General features: G+C 37.1%; 1 protein-coding gene across 2 annotated transcripts in view; it reads left to right on the forward strand.

Moving 5' to 3' along the window:
• Positions 1–16963, forward strand: part of COL28A1 (collagen type XXVIII alpha 1 chain) — a 67541-nt gene that overhangs the window by 34863 nt on the left and 15715 nt on the right. For both annotated transcript variants that reach the window (XM_032111378.1, XM_032111374.1), the window contains exons 22-28: positions 150–218; positions 784–855; positions 1453–1521; positions 4222–4290; positions 8574–8645; positions 10114–10182; positions 16198–16266. In XM_032111378.1, coding sequence (XP_031967269.1) covers positions 150–218; positions 784–855; positions 1453–1521; positions 4222–4290; positions 8574–8645; positions 10114–10182; positions 16198–16266 — 489 coding nt within the window. The remainder of the gene's footprint in view (positions 1–149; positions 219–783; positions 856–1452; positions 1522–4221; positions 4291–8573; positions 8646–10113; positions 10183–16197; positions 16267–16963) is intronic.

Raw genomic sequence — 16963 nt, forward strand, 5'->3', positions numbered from 1 at the left:
AGACAGAATACTTTATTTTTTGTAGGAAAAAAAGTTACCAGATATTTACTGACATTTTTGAGGAAAGTGTTTATGCAAGCATTGTTTCTCATAAGTCTAGCAATAAAATTAACTATGTGAAAAGTAATTAACCATTTAATCTCTGTTAGGGGGAAAAGGGAGATGAAGGTCCAAAAGGCTCAGAAGGACCGCCTGGCAAAGGAGCCATAGGCCAAAAGGTATGACTTGACAGGCACACTGGGGAAATACTGCAGACTTTTATAAGAGTTTGGATTCTGAGCTATATTTTCTTTCATTATATCTTAAGTAGCAATTCTATTTTAACTGGACTTAAAAGGATTTAAGAGAGAGCAATGTGTTCTATAGCCTGAACAAGTGCAGCAAAATCAGACTCTAAACATAGAGCCTAAAGTTAACAGGGCAGCAGAGATTTCCTAAAAATTCAGTAGAGAGTTTTCATCGAAGTTCAGAGGTGACAAATTAGCTCAGTAAGTTGATAGGGAGAGAGAAGCTAAGACAAATTAGGAGAATAGTTAGATATCTAAATATGAAATTAAAAGCCTGGAAAGATGTATTAGTAGGCAGACAACTTTTATCTCCCATTTCATATGGTTTAGGACATTTGGGGCAGCCTCTAGAAAAGAGTAGGATTTCAGTTGGAGTGGAGCATCTAAACATCTTTCTAATTATGGGTGTCATTATTGTTGTGGTTTTGGCTATTTGTGTATCTGCAGCTGTGAATGAATCTTTGCTGTGACTGAAAAAAAAGTTTGTTTTCTTCAGGGTGACCCTGGAGGAAAAGGCTCCAAAGGAGAGATTGGTCGTACAGGACCAAAAGGCCTAGCTGGACCAAAAGTAAGCTTGTTCTTTCATGGTAACCCTTCTCTTTGTATTTGTTAAAGAATCTATGGAGTTTATGCAATGTAAAAATTTCTCAAACATCTGATACTTAAAGACTTAACAAAAGAAAAGCAGAAATATTTCCATTGTCTGTCCTAAATGACACAAAAGTCTCAACGAGGCAAAGAATAGGTAAAAAAATAATTACATACCTTGTAGTTATGCATGAGCACTCATAAGCTACATTAAAGTTGTCCAAGTTAATGTAGCCATGAGTATTTTGCAAAATTTTTACTTTGAATCATTAACTTTCTGTTGTAGTATTTTGTAAGTGTTGCTCTGAATGATAAGTAAATTGGAATAATACAAGTGCTCTTGTTATTCCATTGGACAGACACAAAATATTAATTAAAGCTAAAAGAAGTCAAATACACAGTTCAACCAATAGTAATTTAAAATATGAAACTCAGACCAGCTTTCGTAAGAGCAATAGGCTGATTTAAGTCTTTTTCACGGTATTGCCTGTTTTACAGGTAGATCTGTATTGCAGATATTTTTGGTTCAGAAAGTCAAACTGTCTGTTTAAGTCTACATTATACCATTTTGTAACAGGGTGATCCCGGAGAGAGAGGACCTCCTGGTGCAACTGGGTCATCTATTCAGGGACCTCCTGGACCAAAGGTGACTGTCTGATACGTATTTCCTAGAGACCAGAGATTGCAAATTTCTAGTGTACATTTCTGTCAAAATTAAAAGAATCTGATTTAAAGAACTTAAAATTCCTTGTTGTAGCAACAAAAATACTGAATTTCAGAAATAAGGACTAAAAAGTATTAAAAATTAACAGAGAGTGTTGGAGGCCAGGTCCTTTAATAGTAAGTTGAACTTGGTACATAGTTATTTCCTCCTGAAGCCATTTGTTTTAAAAAAAAAACCTTATTAGATTTCTGTTCTGGTTTGGTCCCTCCTGTGAAATTAATCAGTTTGAAGTTGTTTTTCTTCTAGATTTGCTATGTTTTTGCTTCTTAAAATATGGCATTAAACCCCTGCAAGAATATGTTTATGTATAGTTGTAGGGTGTTATATGCTGGGTTTTTTTGGAGCTGAGTGTTTGTATGTCACTTCCAAGTGAACAGCTGGCCTGTAGGTACTACTTGAAATGAAATGTCACATATAACATAGCTAGGGCTACATTCATCTCATCTTCCCTATGGGAAAAATGTACCTGAAATAAGTGGGACTTGTCCTGCTGAGTAAAATGGGTAGATTCAGCAAAAATAAAGCTAACTTTGAAGGTTTTAAAAATATTCGAAAATTCACTGCTATTTAAATAATAAAACATACTTGCTACTTAAATTAGTCTTGCTATAATATGTCAGGTAACTTCAACTTTAATTGACACTTTTCACCTTTGGTGTTAATTTTTAGAGTGAGGGAATCACTAATGTATATCATGTCACTCAGAAGTAATTTAAGTAATTTCATCCCCATTTTTCTTCCTCCTTAAAAATATATGTGCACCCCCTTCCTCACCCCCCAAGTACAGGAGGGTATTACACATACAATATACTCATCCATCTGGCAATAGGACATCACAGAGGGATATGATGTGTTTTGGACTTGCTTGTGCATGGAGGAGAAAGAAAGACGAAAATGCAAAATGCTCAGGGTAGACCTGGAGGAAAATTGTAACCACAGAGCAGAAAAAAAGAAGATTGTGAGGTGCTCATATCTCTTATATTGGTTTCAAACTATAATAACGTGACAAACGTTGTGTGAGGAGAGTACAGGTGACGTGCTAAAAGGCACAACTTGTATGAAGACAGGTTTCATTAAATCAGTTTCCCTTCTTTGTGTTTTTCTAGTTGCTGTGACACTTTTGAATACACAAGGAAGGGAGTCAAGATTGTTCATTAGTAAATTCATGCTGAAAAATACAACTTTGTAGACTTCCTTGTCTTTTTCACCATGATTTTGGTCTGTTCAGTACAGTTCATATAACTATCATAGCAGATGGGCCATTGTCCAAAATCCAATGAAGTCTGTAGAAGTCTTTTGAAATTCTTTACTTAATTTTAGAGCAGGGCTTATATGGGCAGTAACTGATGAAAAAAACCCAAGTATTTGGGGTAATTATAAAATGCAAGTTGATTTTTAGAAAATATACAAAACTTTTTCTCTTCAGCTCCATCATAATTACTTTGTTTAAACAAATATCTATGTTTTGGACAGTTGATCAATAATGTAACAGGCTACACAGGTCTGTTTTCTCTCGCAGCTGTGGAAAGTACAATGATAACTACTGATTTTGTTCCTAAAATGTCCTGATGTCTGCAGTTGAGAAGACAGACATTATAAATTTGTAATGCAGAGAATGTTTCTCAAAGCCGGGAGTTATGTCTGAGGTCTTTTTGGGACATCTCTGAGATGGAAGAGGGTGGTTGCTAGAGGTTTTAACTCCTGGGCAGCCATGGTTGTGTCCATTGGGAGTTTATTTACTTTAAACTACACCACGTTTGGGGACTGGAGTTTTATTTCCCTTAACAATCATTATGCTGTTAGTAATGTGGGGACAGTAATATGAGAAAGCTGTTTTTTCTAATATTTCTTCATCAACTGCTCAGTGGTTTTGAAAGAGCATTTAATTGCATTCCCTAGTGAATGTTTCCTGGAATACTGCATGTCCTTCTTACTGAGAAATTGCAGATGTTTCATGGAACATTTAGATTTTCTTTTTAAGTTCCCTAATGTAAAGTGAAACATCTGTTGCCAAAGTTTAAGCACTAGAAGGAGCCAAATTTTGCTCTGTGAAGGGTTACAAAAGGAATGTAGATTCTAAACCTGACTGCTTTCCAGGAAAGCCACTGACAGAGCTATTATCAAAAAGTTGTGCTCTGTAATATCTGTGGAAAACTCAAGTTTCTCCCTGAGACTTCAGACTATGGAACCTGTGATTTTGAAGTGCTACGCCCTAGCATATGTAGGCTTTCTAAGCATACTCTGTTCCAGCACTTGTCTTTGAATTTCCTTGCTGTTCTCTATGTGCTCTGACAGAAACAAGGTTATGCAGCCTGCCTGTGGCCAAAAGCAGGTGCATCTGGCCTCTCAAAGGGAATTATGATATTCGACCTTCATTTGAAAACTAAAGCCATCAATTTATTTGTCAAGGTAAAACAAACTCTTTGAAACAGCTGGGGAGAAGTGTAAGAGAGGTCAGAATCAAGGTAGCAGAAGCTTCCTCTAGACATACTGATTTCATGTTACCTAGCTCAAAAATTGTCCCTGTAAGAAAGAACTGAATACATGGTTTTTTCTGTAGAACTTTGGAAGTTAAAACTTAATATAGTTAATATAAATTTGAATTTGTTTCTTTTTGGATAGGGGGATCCAGGAGACAAGGGACCACCAGGAGATGATGGACTTCCTGGAAATTCAATAATGGGACCAATGGTAGGAGTTTTTAGACAAAAGATGGAAAGTAAATAAGCATGAGACATGTACAAAACTTCTGTGAAAATATAGACACCACTTGAATCTTTTCAGGAAAGGAGCTCACCAATTCTTCAACTTTTCCATCATTCCAGGTTATGTCTATTTTTAAAATAAACTTACTGTCTTTGCAAAGAACACAAAATAGTATAAATATTTATACTATTTTGTGTTTGGGTTGAGGGTGTACCTCACCCTGCACACTTCCCATAGGAAGTCTTCATTAGGAGGGCAGTTCTTCAAATTCATCTCACGTGGTCCAAATTCATCTCCACTTGTCATTATCTCATGTCATCTTTTATAGCTCTACATGGGCAATATGCTTGTTACTGAGTATAAACTGAGAGGTATTCGTTACCTTAACAGTGGCATTTCGGTATTACCAAGCTTGCACATTCAAAAACATAAGTGAGATCCAAAATAAAGAATTTTAAAAATAGATCTTTTGAAATTTCTTATTTGTACATAGGTTACAGAGTAGGATTTACTTGGTTATACCCTTTAAAATTTTAACATCAACACCAGGAATGAAGTACAGTAGTCTGTAGCAGGCTTGCAGTGCTCGCTTTTCTAGCCTTTAGTGGGTAAATGGCAAGATCAACATGCGAGTGAAAGACCAGAGATGAAACTGAGGATTCAGTGGTAACAAAGAGCTTGCAGATTTTACAAAAGTGAGAGAGTGAAAAATTCTCTTCTGTAGTACATACGAGTTGACATTAGGCTGCTTGAAGAATAAGGTAAGACCAAGGACCATCCTCTTACCAGTGGGCAATAGCTTAGAGGATAAGAATATAGATTAATTTACAAATAATTAAATTTATGGGATTTTATCACTGTTGAACAGTGAATTGAACTTTTCAAGGAATGGTTCTCTCTGTTGTGTTTCTTGAGTAGCGATAGTAGCTCAGGATGACTGTTAGGTACATAAAGTTATGTCTGTGTTTTCTCCTTGTATAATGCATTACAGTTATCAGCATGGAATTTGGCTGGTATTTTATCACCAAATTACCAAAACCCTTTAGTAAGGTTTTCCCTTGGCTCCTTGAAATTGCCTTTCATTTAACTAATCAGAATAATAAGGCAGTATTAGAAAACTGTGGCACTCACCTTTCTACAGTTGAAGAGCAAACTGAAAAGCCCAGTCCCTGGAACCGTGCCCATGTCCACTACTGCAAAAACTGAATACATTTCCTTTGCAGCTTTCACCTCTTCCCCTCTAACACGCTTTATATCATATTGTATTTCTGTCAGTTGTGGTTCGGGTTGCAACTTTCAGACTTTTGCTGCTTGTGATAAGGGAATAGTTCAGGGAAAGGTAACATTCTTGTGATCTTTCCAGACTGAAACTGGGAACCTTCTTCAGAAATGTTTTTTTTTTTTTTTTCTTTCTTTCCTCTTTACCATGACTGCACATAAAATATTCCACTCAATTCCATTGCTTCACTTTGTGGAAATGTAGACAATAGACCCAAATTCAGAAACCAAGTAGTTTATGTCTACCTAACACAATGTAGCTCAAAATATAGCCACTTAGTTCAATAGCTTTTGCATTATAGCATTTTAGGAATACCAATAATGGTTTACTCCTGGCTTGACACAATTCTACCAGTACACCTACCAGAGGATGCTGAATAGCACATTGAACCACACTCATTCAGTAGCTTTTATTTCTGATTTTCGAAAACTCTAAATTTCCTTTGTCTATAATCTAGAATATTGCTTCACTCTATTTTTCTTATAAAAAGAAGTGATGAACATGACTTAATTGTCCAGTCATATCCTTAATCAATTAGGTTTTATGACAACTGTTTTATTTTCTTTATAACAACCATGGATACAAGATTTATGTTTCTATACATTTTCTTTGTTTTGAAAAAGTGTAGAAGCAACTATCTTTATATTACTTCTTTGGAAAACTACTTTAGAACCTGCCCTGGAAAGGCTGGAAAAGCAGATTAATTCATTTAGCAGACTATCTGTGGCATCAGTGGCGCTTGCAAGTGCACTGACTTAGAGCAAGTCACTGTGATTTTCTCTTCCAGACACCACAAAACTGTGGGAAGCAGTAATCACAGAATTGCTCCTGGGACATCTCTTGTGTGACTGTTAAAGCCCCAACGAAATAATCTGGACTAAAGAACTGTTTCTTATATAAGATTTTTCTGTAGATCTGACCTAAGTAGATTTATAGCATTTATAGCTATGCTATTAATAGGAAACCCAGGCAGTTGACAAAATCCCAATTCTCAGGGAAGAGAATGTGTTAACATGTATTTGATATTTACAGTGGTCTGCTAAGATTAAATGAAAACATCTGTTTGGCTGGTTTTTAGTGTACTGAGATTAGAAGTAAAAATAGATATGAACCTATGATCCATATTTTCCTTTCTTGTAAAATAAAAATGTTATTAAACATTTCTAAACACTTCTCAATTCATCCACACTTTCAGAACTATGGATCATAAGAATCAGGAAGAGGTGAAATTGACTTTCTATTATAAAGCTATTTATGATCTGGAAGCATTCTCATTATTAAATTTTTACAGAGGTGGATCAGAATTCCATCATTTGAAATTAGGAGGCATGAAGAGACATCTTCCAGAGCTGACACAGTTTGGTCAGGGTCTGTTTAAAGTTTCTCAGTGAAACTGTCCCATTGGATTCAAGAGTAGATGCGATTCATACAGGAATGACCCACTATACAAAATTTACTTAAGCATAAGGCATGCTTGCATCCCTATCCAAATGTCATTTAAAGCGATTTCAGGGTTTCATCTTAACCAGAACATTGAGTCTACCTTGTCTTTCTACATTTACCTACCTGCTAGCCTAAACCTAGGATATATATCTTTAGGAGACCCAAAGCATCTCTTCCGTTTTTCTGGTAGGACCAAACTGGTTAATAAGAACTGATTATTTGTGTCTGTGGTAGAGACATTCATGGGACGGGAGATTTTGACCCAACGTCTGTTTTTGTTGTATATCCAACTAGAGTACAAGATGATTTGTTTTCCAGACATGGATATTGTATTCAGACAGACCAGCTGCTGAGCTCTGAGCTGCTAACTGGACTCTCTTCTTGAAGGATTATATTATTGTAGAAATTTACAGGCACAATGCACAGTGAAACAGCTGTTTTCTGTTCCTTGTAGTTTTGTTTTTCTTGTTATTTCCTTTTACTGAAATAGACAGGGAAATATTTGTGTATTTGTATGCAATTATTCTTGAAGATATGTTATACCCATATACATTAACAAAACTCTGGGAGCTGTTGACAGCACTCTACAACACTTTTGTAGAATGTATCACATTTTTTGGTTCTGTGGGACTGAGTGAAGGGCGTGCAGTTCTCTGTGAACAGCCACAATATCCATACCGTGCCTGGGAGGGAGGTGGGTGTGTATCAATGAGGTTTTCCGATTGCCAGTGCTGTCATGTGAGCATCTACAGTTCAAACCAACAGCGTACCTGAGAGATGCCTCAAAGCAATATGTTCTCTTTCTTGGTTCTGTGAACAGTCTGTTGCAAGCTCAGTTAATTTTCTCATAAAATGTCCGGAAAACTCTCACTGGAATGAGGAAAGAGGAAAAGTTTGCTGTTGGCGTCTCTTCTGGCCATGAAAGGAAGCATTGAGTTTTTGCAGATGCACAAATCTTTTGTGAGAGTCAGTGACAGGGTCAACAGGAGTGATTGTCTCTTGATAAGAAAGTATTTTGGGCTGATCTTTTTCTTATAACTGGTTGTATTTCTTTCTTTTCCTACTTTCCCTTGTAGAATGAAGTTTTGCTTTACTGTATGAGAGAACCAATGTTATTACCTGGAAGTGCAAAATGTGCAACATGTAACTTAACGCTGGCATATTATATTTCAGTATTCTAAATTCAGTTCTCATTGCTCAAACTTACCCCCAAATTCATAAAAGTTTGTTCTTGAAAATAAATTTAACTTTGTATTGCCTGAATTTAAAGTCAGTGTTCTGAAGGCTTCTCTCTGTAACTACATATCTAGAAATTAACAATTTCCTAATAAAAATTCTTACTCTTCTAAAATCTTAATTAATTCAATTGAAACCGCAATAAAAAAAATCACAGAATTTCCTGAACTTTGTGAACAAATTTCAGGAGCTGGTAACTGCTATTCTATATTAAGCATATTAAATAACTTCCTTACATATTTGTTAATATTCTTTACACTGTGATGGTCCAGGTAGCGGAATGATTTCTGACTTCCTAGTTTGTGTTTAGGGGGACCAAGGACCACCTGGACCACCTGGATCCCATGGAGCGAAAGGTGACAAAGGTGGCAAAGGTGAAGCTGTAAGTACAAATTTAATTTAACGTACTTTATGTTCAACAAAAAAACCAAAACAAAAATTACTATGTGATAACTCAATATTTAGTTGCTTAGATTTAGTTACTTAACTAAGTGCAGTTAATCATCCTTTAGCTAATTTAAATATTTCATGGATATTTTGAAGTCCTTTCCTGTCCTAGATACAGCACCGGTTGTACAAGCAGTTGGAACTGGATATAAATGGCTCTCATTTCATTGCCATGAAAGGGACACCGTGTAATTCCATAAAAATCGTTATGACTGCTCATACCTGTTTAAATATAATCACTGCTTTGAATTATTTTTCCTCCTTCCCTTTTCTTTACTCTTCTCTGATCAAGATTTCTAATACCACCTGCTTGACCAAATTTTGCAGTTTCAATTCCTTGAATTTTCAGCTGTTTTTCATACTGGGCAGTTAAATCCTCTTATTTGAAGATTTTCCACCTCTTGCTTTTCTGATGGTTGGTTTTAGAGGGAATTAATGCCTGAGTGTCCCAGCTGGCACATTCCATTACAAGGACATATCATCCTAAATTTCAGTCACCCAAAGCCACACAGACATGTTTGACCAGCCTCTCTCTTTTCCACTAGAAAGTGGAAATACTGATGCCATCCTTCAACCACCACATGTCAAACTTCCACTAGCACTATTTTCTTTATGTGTCTAATCCAGCTTTATTTCAAACTACAACCCTGCAAGCACTCCCAAATGCACTGAGGTGGGGGACCTGAGTGCTTCCAAATTCCTACTCAGCTCCAATTTCCTATCATTCAAACTGATGCTGAGAAGATCCTTTGGGATGAGAATTAGTTCATAAGGCATTCACTCCGGGTTCCTGGTGTAATGCCGTGTACCTGACACATTTCACATCATGTAACGTGCAAAGGTTCTGTTGTACTGTCACGTGGTTAACATCTTTCCCCTGCCATTCCATGCCCATGAGCTGGAAAGACCAACTTAATAAACCACTGTCAGACATGGACAAGATTTATATGGCTAAGTAGGTAGCAGGATGGGTCAAAGCCATCTGCCCTATGAATGCTGAAAGGGAGCCTGGGAATGCCTCCAGCAGTATGAAAAGCTGAAGGGGCGGATGAATTGAGCAGGGAGTTCAGGAGAACAGACTACCAAACACAAATACATGTTAGGATTACCTAATCCCCAAATTTAGGTAGGTTAGCTCTGGTATTTCAGTTGTCTAATGCTTGCAGCATATGAATCATGGAGCAATGTCTGCTTTCTCACTGCTTTCTCTGAGCTGAGAACGATGTTCTTAAGTCAAGAGTTGTACTTCTTCCACTAATCTGAGTCTTTTTAGGCTTCCACCTGGGACTGAGGATGGCTGTTGCTCAGTAAACATCAGAAATGTGAAGAAATTATTTTCTTTGTTGAAGAACACAAGTACCTTGGGACAACTACTGACATGCTTTATTCCTCTGCTGTACCAGGGACCTCCAGGACCAGCAGGCCCTACAGGACCAGCAGGCCCAAGAGGCATGGGAGATGCTGGAGAAAAGGTACTTGTCCAATGGTAGACCAATGCATCTCACTTGTAAACAAGGTAGACAGACATCCTCTGAAAAATGCGTTAGATAAGAATGACAAATACATGACAAAATTCTTTTGTCCCACTTTTCATTTCTGTTAGAAGAAAAGCTTGCGATAGACTTTTGCGATGTGGTAGAAACTAGTTCTTGCTTTATCCTCAGACTTGATGCAGATCTGCAGGTTTTCCATACATCCAAAGACCCAGGGCGTTTCTAGATGCTGGTGTTCCCATGTGGAAGTCAGAATCCAACACAAGCACAGTATTGCCTAATAATTATGCCCTTCCTTTCTCTGGCAGAAGTGTGAGGGATGTGGCCAAACAATGAGTTAGGGGTTACATGGAACTACTGAGATATCTTTTAAGTTCTCTTTTAAGAGAAGACTATAAAGCTTTATCTAAAATTAATATTTATTTAGAGGCAAAACTCACAAAAACCCTCAAACAAGCGAAAAACTGATAAAGGGATTAGAAATACAACACTGAAACACTTCCAAGGTTTTTCATAAAACACAGAATAGTTAAGTCTTATGAAACTATAAGCAGTATGTAACTCACCTAAAAGTCACGTTGTCATTTTTATGTTATTAAAAGTCAGAAAAATAGACTTAAGACAAAAATAAACAACAAATTTCTTTAAAATATCCGAGAGTGGTTTTACTAATTATTTCCTCATTGCATATGTGAAACTAGAAACAGGCAGCCTGTTGCAGGACAAAGCAAAAGAAATATTGCCCAAATAAGGTTTTTCCCAAACAGAAAGAACTTTCAACTTCAGTTCCCTGAAGAGCAGAATTCACATTTATATAAACTGCAATAGCCTCTCAAAAAAATCCACAATAAAGGAAAAATTGAAAGACCTTCATTCTTGGAATGTCTTGACTTTAGAATTACCACAGAATGGTCCCAATGTCACTGGGATTTGGGAAACCTGGTTTTGTGCAACTATTCTGAATTACTGCCTATCAATACGAGGCATTTCACTTTAAGTAACGCAAGAACTAGAAGTAATTTCAATTATGTTATTCAATACAAATTTTAAAAAATGCATATGGCTAAACTAATTAGATTTTTCTGTATGAGATTGTATCTTTCCAAATAGAAATACCAAGCTTGATATAATGTAGTCTTATAATAGATGTTTCTTGATACTACAGAAAAACATTAAAATCCTAGAATCTTGTATGAAATTATCAAGGTAGATATTGATAAAGATTTGACTTACGACTACAGGATGTCTAGGGGTATCATTATGTCTGAATTCTTCCTTGCTTCCTAATCCATAATTCTGGAAAGTAGTGTTTCCTAAAGAAAAGGAATTAGAAAGTCACATTATCAAAAACTCCACACGGGAGTTTGAGGCTGGACTGGAGGTGTGCTGTTGATGTGGTTCTTCTAGCACTTTCTGTGCTTAGGTTTTCAGACCAAAGAGGGTTTGAGTGATCCCGCAAGCCAGGAAATGGATTTCCTTCAGATGAAGCCAAACTAGGTGATGTGATCTGCAGGAGCTCTTAATGTTCTTCTACCCTGAGTGGGGGTCAGTCCATGGGAGCAGACTGGGCAGATCTCCTCACACGCTGTAGGTGTAGCCACCAGGCTCCAAATTCGCTGCTGTTGCGCCTGCAGCTCTGTGTGTTGATGGACACATAGCACTAGGAGCTGCCTATCAACAGCTTCCTACTCATAATAATCATGGATAGATTCATGGCATAGGTTTGGAATGCACTGTATTCATGGGTTGGGAAGTGGCATCTTGTTCTAGGAGGAGCTGTATTACACGGAACCCTGCAGAGTAACACAACACAATTAGGGCAAATCATGCTTACACCAAATTTTGTATGAAAAGTTTTCATGAATCTACAGGTTTTATTTGTGTTACAGTGTGATATTGCCTACCAAACCTGCCTGCTCAGAGTAATGCTTATCTAACACTCTGTCAGGATAATAAAAAATTCAAGAGTTAAAAACACCTGGTAAAATATTTAATTTGTATTTTTTACTTTAAAATAGGTATGTTTCTTTTTGACGATGTCTCTAGATTGGTGTGTTAGCCATGTTGAGTGAAGTGTGTGTTGTTCTGTGCAGAGTGAGCAGCTGTAGCTTTTGCAGCATGTGAGTGGGGCACCAACGCAAGCATTATCTAATGAGATATAACATCTCTGATTTACTTCTGTTTATTCACACCAGACATAGTATAGAGTGCATTGGAAAAAAAGGAACTAAATATATAAGCATCTCTTCTCATTCCCTGATTTTTTGCTTCTGTTTGCCCATACTACATTCTGATTTTTTAATCTTTGCATAACATCTTGGTAGCAAAGGTGCAACAAGGAAAAAGAATTCACTTGAATTGCAAGAATTCCTCCAGAACTTAGTTCATAAAATGGAAAATATTCTGGCTTTTTCCAATGAAATGTAAATGCATTGTCTACCTCTTACACATACCACAAAAAAAAAAAAAAAAAAGAAGGTAAAAACAGTGACAATCTCTGAATCTCTGCATATAAAAAAAGAACATTTATTTGATTAAAGAGGCTCATAAATTTACATACTAGTTAATTTGAAATTCCTTTGAGGATCATTATATAGGAATGTTCCACTCATCTGAATCAAAGCTCTGTTCTCTGCTTTCAGAAATGGCTCACATATGTGCACACTGCTAGACAGGAATTTTATGTATCAGAGGTCAAATTCACACGAAAACAAAATTGAAACATGTGGGATGCATTCAGTCCTGGCAGAACCCTGTTTTCTGTAGCATTAAAACAGAAGCACATAATGTCAGAATATAATAAAAATTTGATTTAAAAGCACTGTCGCCAACTAGGAGATGAGTTACAGACATTCAAGAGCAAGAGCCCAGCACTAGAAATAAAGCAAGTAACTGGATAGCAGAAAGATTATTAAAATCCTTAGCACAGTGCACGAGCATTTGGGCTGGATCCAGTTGCAATATGAACAACTTTTGCAGCTTGGGCCTTGCCTATTTGAACTAAAATGTGGAAAGCAGAGATGTAATATCTTTTTTTTAAAATATGTTCTTCTTACAAATACTGTTATATCCATTAGCTCTCACTAAAGAGAGTATTGCAGTGTCTGCTGCATGTTTCAGTATCAAATACATATGCTTCACAGTAAATGACATATATATTTGGAAATCCAATATTTACTTTTTAGTTGACCATTAGGTCATTTAATGTTTTTTTTTCTTTAATAAAAGGTATAGAATAGACATTGGACTCCCACACTTTACAGTGTTTTGACTCAGCTCTTTATTTCTTTCTTCAGTGGTGTTTCTCTAGTTCAATGTTTTGCTGATGGTGACAAGCTTGTCTACAAGCACAATACAGGAAATAAATTAGACCTCATCAAAGAACAGTATTAATCATTTTTGAACTGAATTCCCTGAAGGACAGTTTAATATGACACCTTAGAAAAAGGAACTGCTCCACTTCACAACTCATAAAGCAAAATAAAAGTATTTTTCTTTAAGCCAAGAAATACAGAAGCTGTGAGGATTACTATAAAGCTCTACAGAAGAGCTTTTCAATGAGACATCTGGTATTAACTAAGCATGTGAGGCTAAAATTCAATCCTTCACCTGCAACGACCCTGTGGAAGACTGTGTTACCCGCGGGAGGAAGAGGCAGATGACTTCAGGTCACACTTTAGGCTCTTTCTGGTCAGGGCTGGTCTAAGAGCAGGTTGTAGGTATTCTGGATACTGGGCCATAAGGAATCATTTAGGTTTGATAACCTCCCATTCAGTTTCCATCACAGCAGCTCACAGGCTGTTTCACAGGCCACAGCATCCCAGGATCTCCTACAAAATACATTTTAATGCAATATCTGTATCTCTTAGCTCTGGCATCTCTGGCAGATTTCAGAGGGAGGCTTGGGCAGGGAAAGCTTTGGCTGCTCTGCACAACTTCTGTTCATGAAGAGTTGTCCTACAAACAGCATAAGATTGTATTGTGGTTGTGGGGACATTGAGGACAAATAAATATTCCTTTGATAATAGATGGTACTAGATAGGAAGATGGCCAATGCCTTGGCTCTTTGCATTGCAAGGAAGGTCTGATATAAAAGCCTTAGGTCATCTGAGGGAAAAATTTCCTCCTGACTGAACATGGCACTTAATTTAACCCAATCACCTTGACACAGCAATTTGAAGCTAAGAGCATCCAAGTACCATGCCTATGTCCTGCTCAAACTGGCCAGTCTCCAGTGCTTTGGATGAAACAGGAAATGAAATTCAAAAGCTAAATATTACATCAGGAAGGAGAGCATTGTAAGCTTGGTCTAAGCTTTAGCCTTTGGGATTAGGTTCCCACCTCTCCAAATCCCTCAAGCCTGAGCGTAGTTTGGGCCCTAGTACCTCTGCATAACTAGCACGTGTGTTGGGACTTAGCATGAGGGTATCATGGCCATGGATAAAAAACACAGATTGCGGTGATGTCGTTCTAGAGACTGAACCTTGGGAATTTCACCTAAAAGTAGTCACTATAATGATTACACACATTCCTCCCAGAGTGTAAAGAAAATCTGTAGAATATTCTGTTTGCTTTTTCCTTTTTAATCTGTTTGATATGTTGTTTCATTTCACCTACCACAACTCAAGTGACATCTGTGATTTGCAATTTATACTTGAACCTCTCTCCTAGAACGAATGCTCCCTCTGCAGGCACAGCCCTTTCTGCAGCTTTTCCAAGTGTAAAAATAAGTACAATTAAGAGGTTTTATAATGATTTCTTTTTAATTTTGTCAAGAAATACAATTTCTTCTGCTCTGTTATTAATATATGATATGATCAATAGCTTCTCAGTGCATTTTTTTATTTTGCACTTGCCTACACAGGAATAGGTTTAGGGATATCAAGCTAAACCCAGTTCAGAATACTCTGCATCTCTAACTTATCGATTATAGACTTCTTTTTTTTTTTTTCAAGGAATGGATGGGTGTTTTCAAATAATCTTGCGCTGAATGTGTGCCTATTCCCTCATTTGTACAATCACAGTCTGAGGAAAACAAAACTGTGCATTCCTCCTTTCATTAATGTCCCCTGTCCCCCCATCTCCTTCACTGGGTTTGTCTGCAGCACGAGGGCCAGCACCAGGCTCTCTGTTACACTCATTTTCCCCTGACCAGACAGCAGCTGCCTTTTCTCTGCCTGGTTGTTAAGGGGTGAGTCCTCTCTGGGTTTTCTTCATTCTTCAGCAAAAGCATAAATTGAATGTCTCTCGATTACCCAACCTCCTACTACCACCAAATATGCTGGAAATTAATATGGTCAAGGCCCGTACACTTCTGATGAATTTGGCTGAAATCAACAGATGACTTCAAAATATACTGGAAGAAAAAAACAGAATCAACACACACAAGCAGAAGCACAGGCAGAGTATCACTTAATTTCCTTCAGAAATCAAGCTAAATGTATGTACATTAAGGCTTTTTTAAAAAACAGCTATTCTCTTTATTCTTCTATATTGATGCTATTGAAATTCATTTAGTTTTCATAAACGCCTAGATTTGGCAGTTCTGGAAATTAAATGTCTCTAGTGTCAGAACAAGCACAGTATCAGTAAAAGGTCATGGTCATGGTGCCACTAGTAAGCTCCCTGTCCATCCTGGTAAGCCCCTGCAAAATATGATGGGAAAATGGTGGTGTTTCCAAATGGATTCCTTTCTTTTTTTTTTTTTTTTTTTTTTGTAGCTCATAAGCCTGCAAAGTAGAGCCCTAACTCTGCTGGTGATTTTGATCACATGGACCTTTGCTTGGGAAATAAAGTTCTGCACCTAGACCTTAAATGATGCGAGTGCCTGTATTTTGGGCTCTTTTTTTTTCATGCCTATCTATAAAGCAGCTATTTACTTATGTAGCATTTGTTTGGCTTGTTTTTTAAACTGAGTAGTTTGACTGCTTCATAAGTGGATGAAGGATGTAACATTTACTAGGTGATGACTGACATTTCTGTGACTATTTTCAGGGAGACCATGGAAATCCAGGCCCTCCTGGGCCCCCGGGGCCACCAGGAGTGGGAACCATGGGTCCCAAGGTTGGTATGATGCCATGTTCAAGTTTTTGGGATCTTTTGTGGTGCTGGCTGCCAGACTCTGATCTCTCAGACACCAAGTGATCTTCATCAGTTATTGATTTACACTGGTGCAACTTCAGGATAAATCAAGCATATAAACATGGTCACTAACCATACACTTCTACCAACTGGATTAAGAAGAATACTAATGGGAAGAAAACTGCATTTGCAGCCAGACTTTATGAGGTTACATCTGGAGATTGAACAGAGCTATCAGGATGGTAAATTAAATGAAATATTTCTTCTGGTTGTATCTATCCTGTTTACAAGATATTCTTTTGTGCTGGAAGATACATTAAATGTGAATTTTATGTTTGAAATTTTTGCTCAATCAGATTAAATCCAATTAATTTCGTTAGTAAAACCATTAGGAAAGAAATGCAAAAACAAAAAGTTAATTCTATAAGCAACCAGTGTGCAACGTGGGCAATTTTTTCTCCCTGCACTGGAGTGATTTGTAATCTAAAAATACATACTGATAAGAAAAGGCATTCAGTACTTGCCTGGATTTCGTTATTACAGGTTTATCCATCAATTATTTTTACAGAGGCAATGAGGACAAACATTGTGTATATTTCTCCACTTCTGTTTCATTTAAACATAGACAGACCTTTGTAACTTTTTGCATAAGAGCAGAGAGTACAGAACCCTCCACTGC

Source organism: Corvus moneduloides, chromosome 1 (genome assembly GCF_009650955.1).
Source record: "Corvus moneduloides isolate bCorMon1 chromosome 1, bCorMon1.pri, whole genome shotgun sequence".
NCBI classification, from domain to species: domain Eukaryota; kingdom Metazoa; phylum Chordata; class Aves; order Passeriformes; family Corvidae; genus Corvus; species Corvus moneduloides.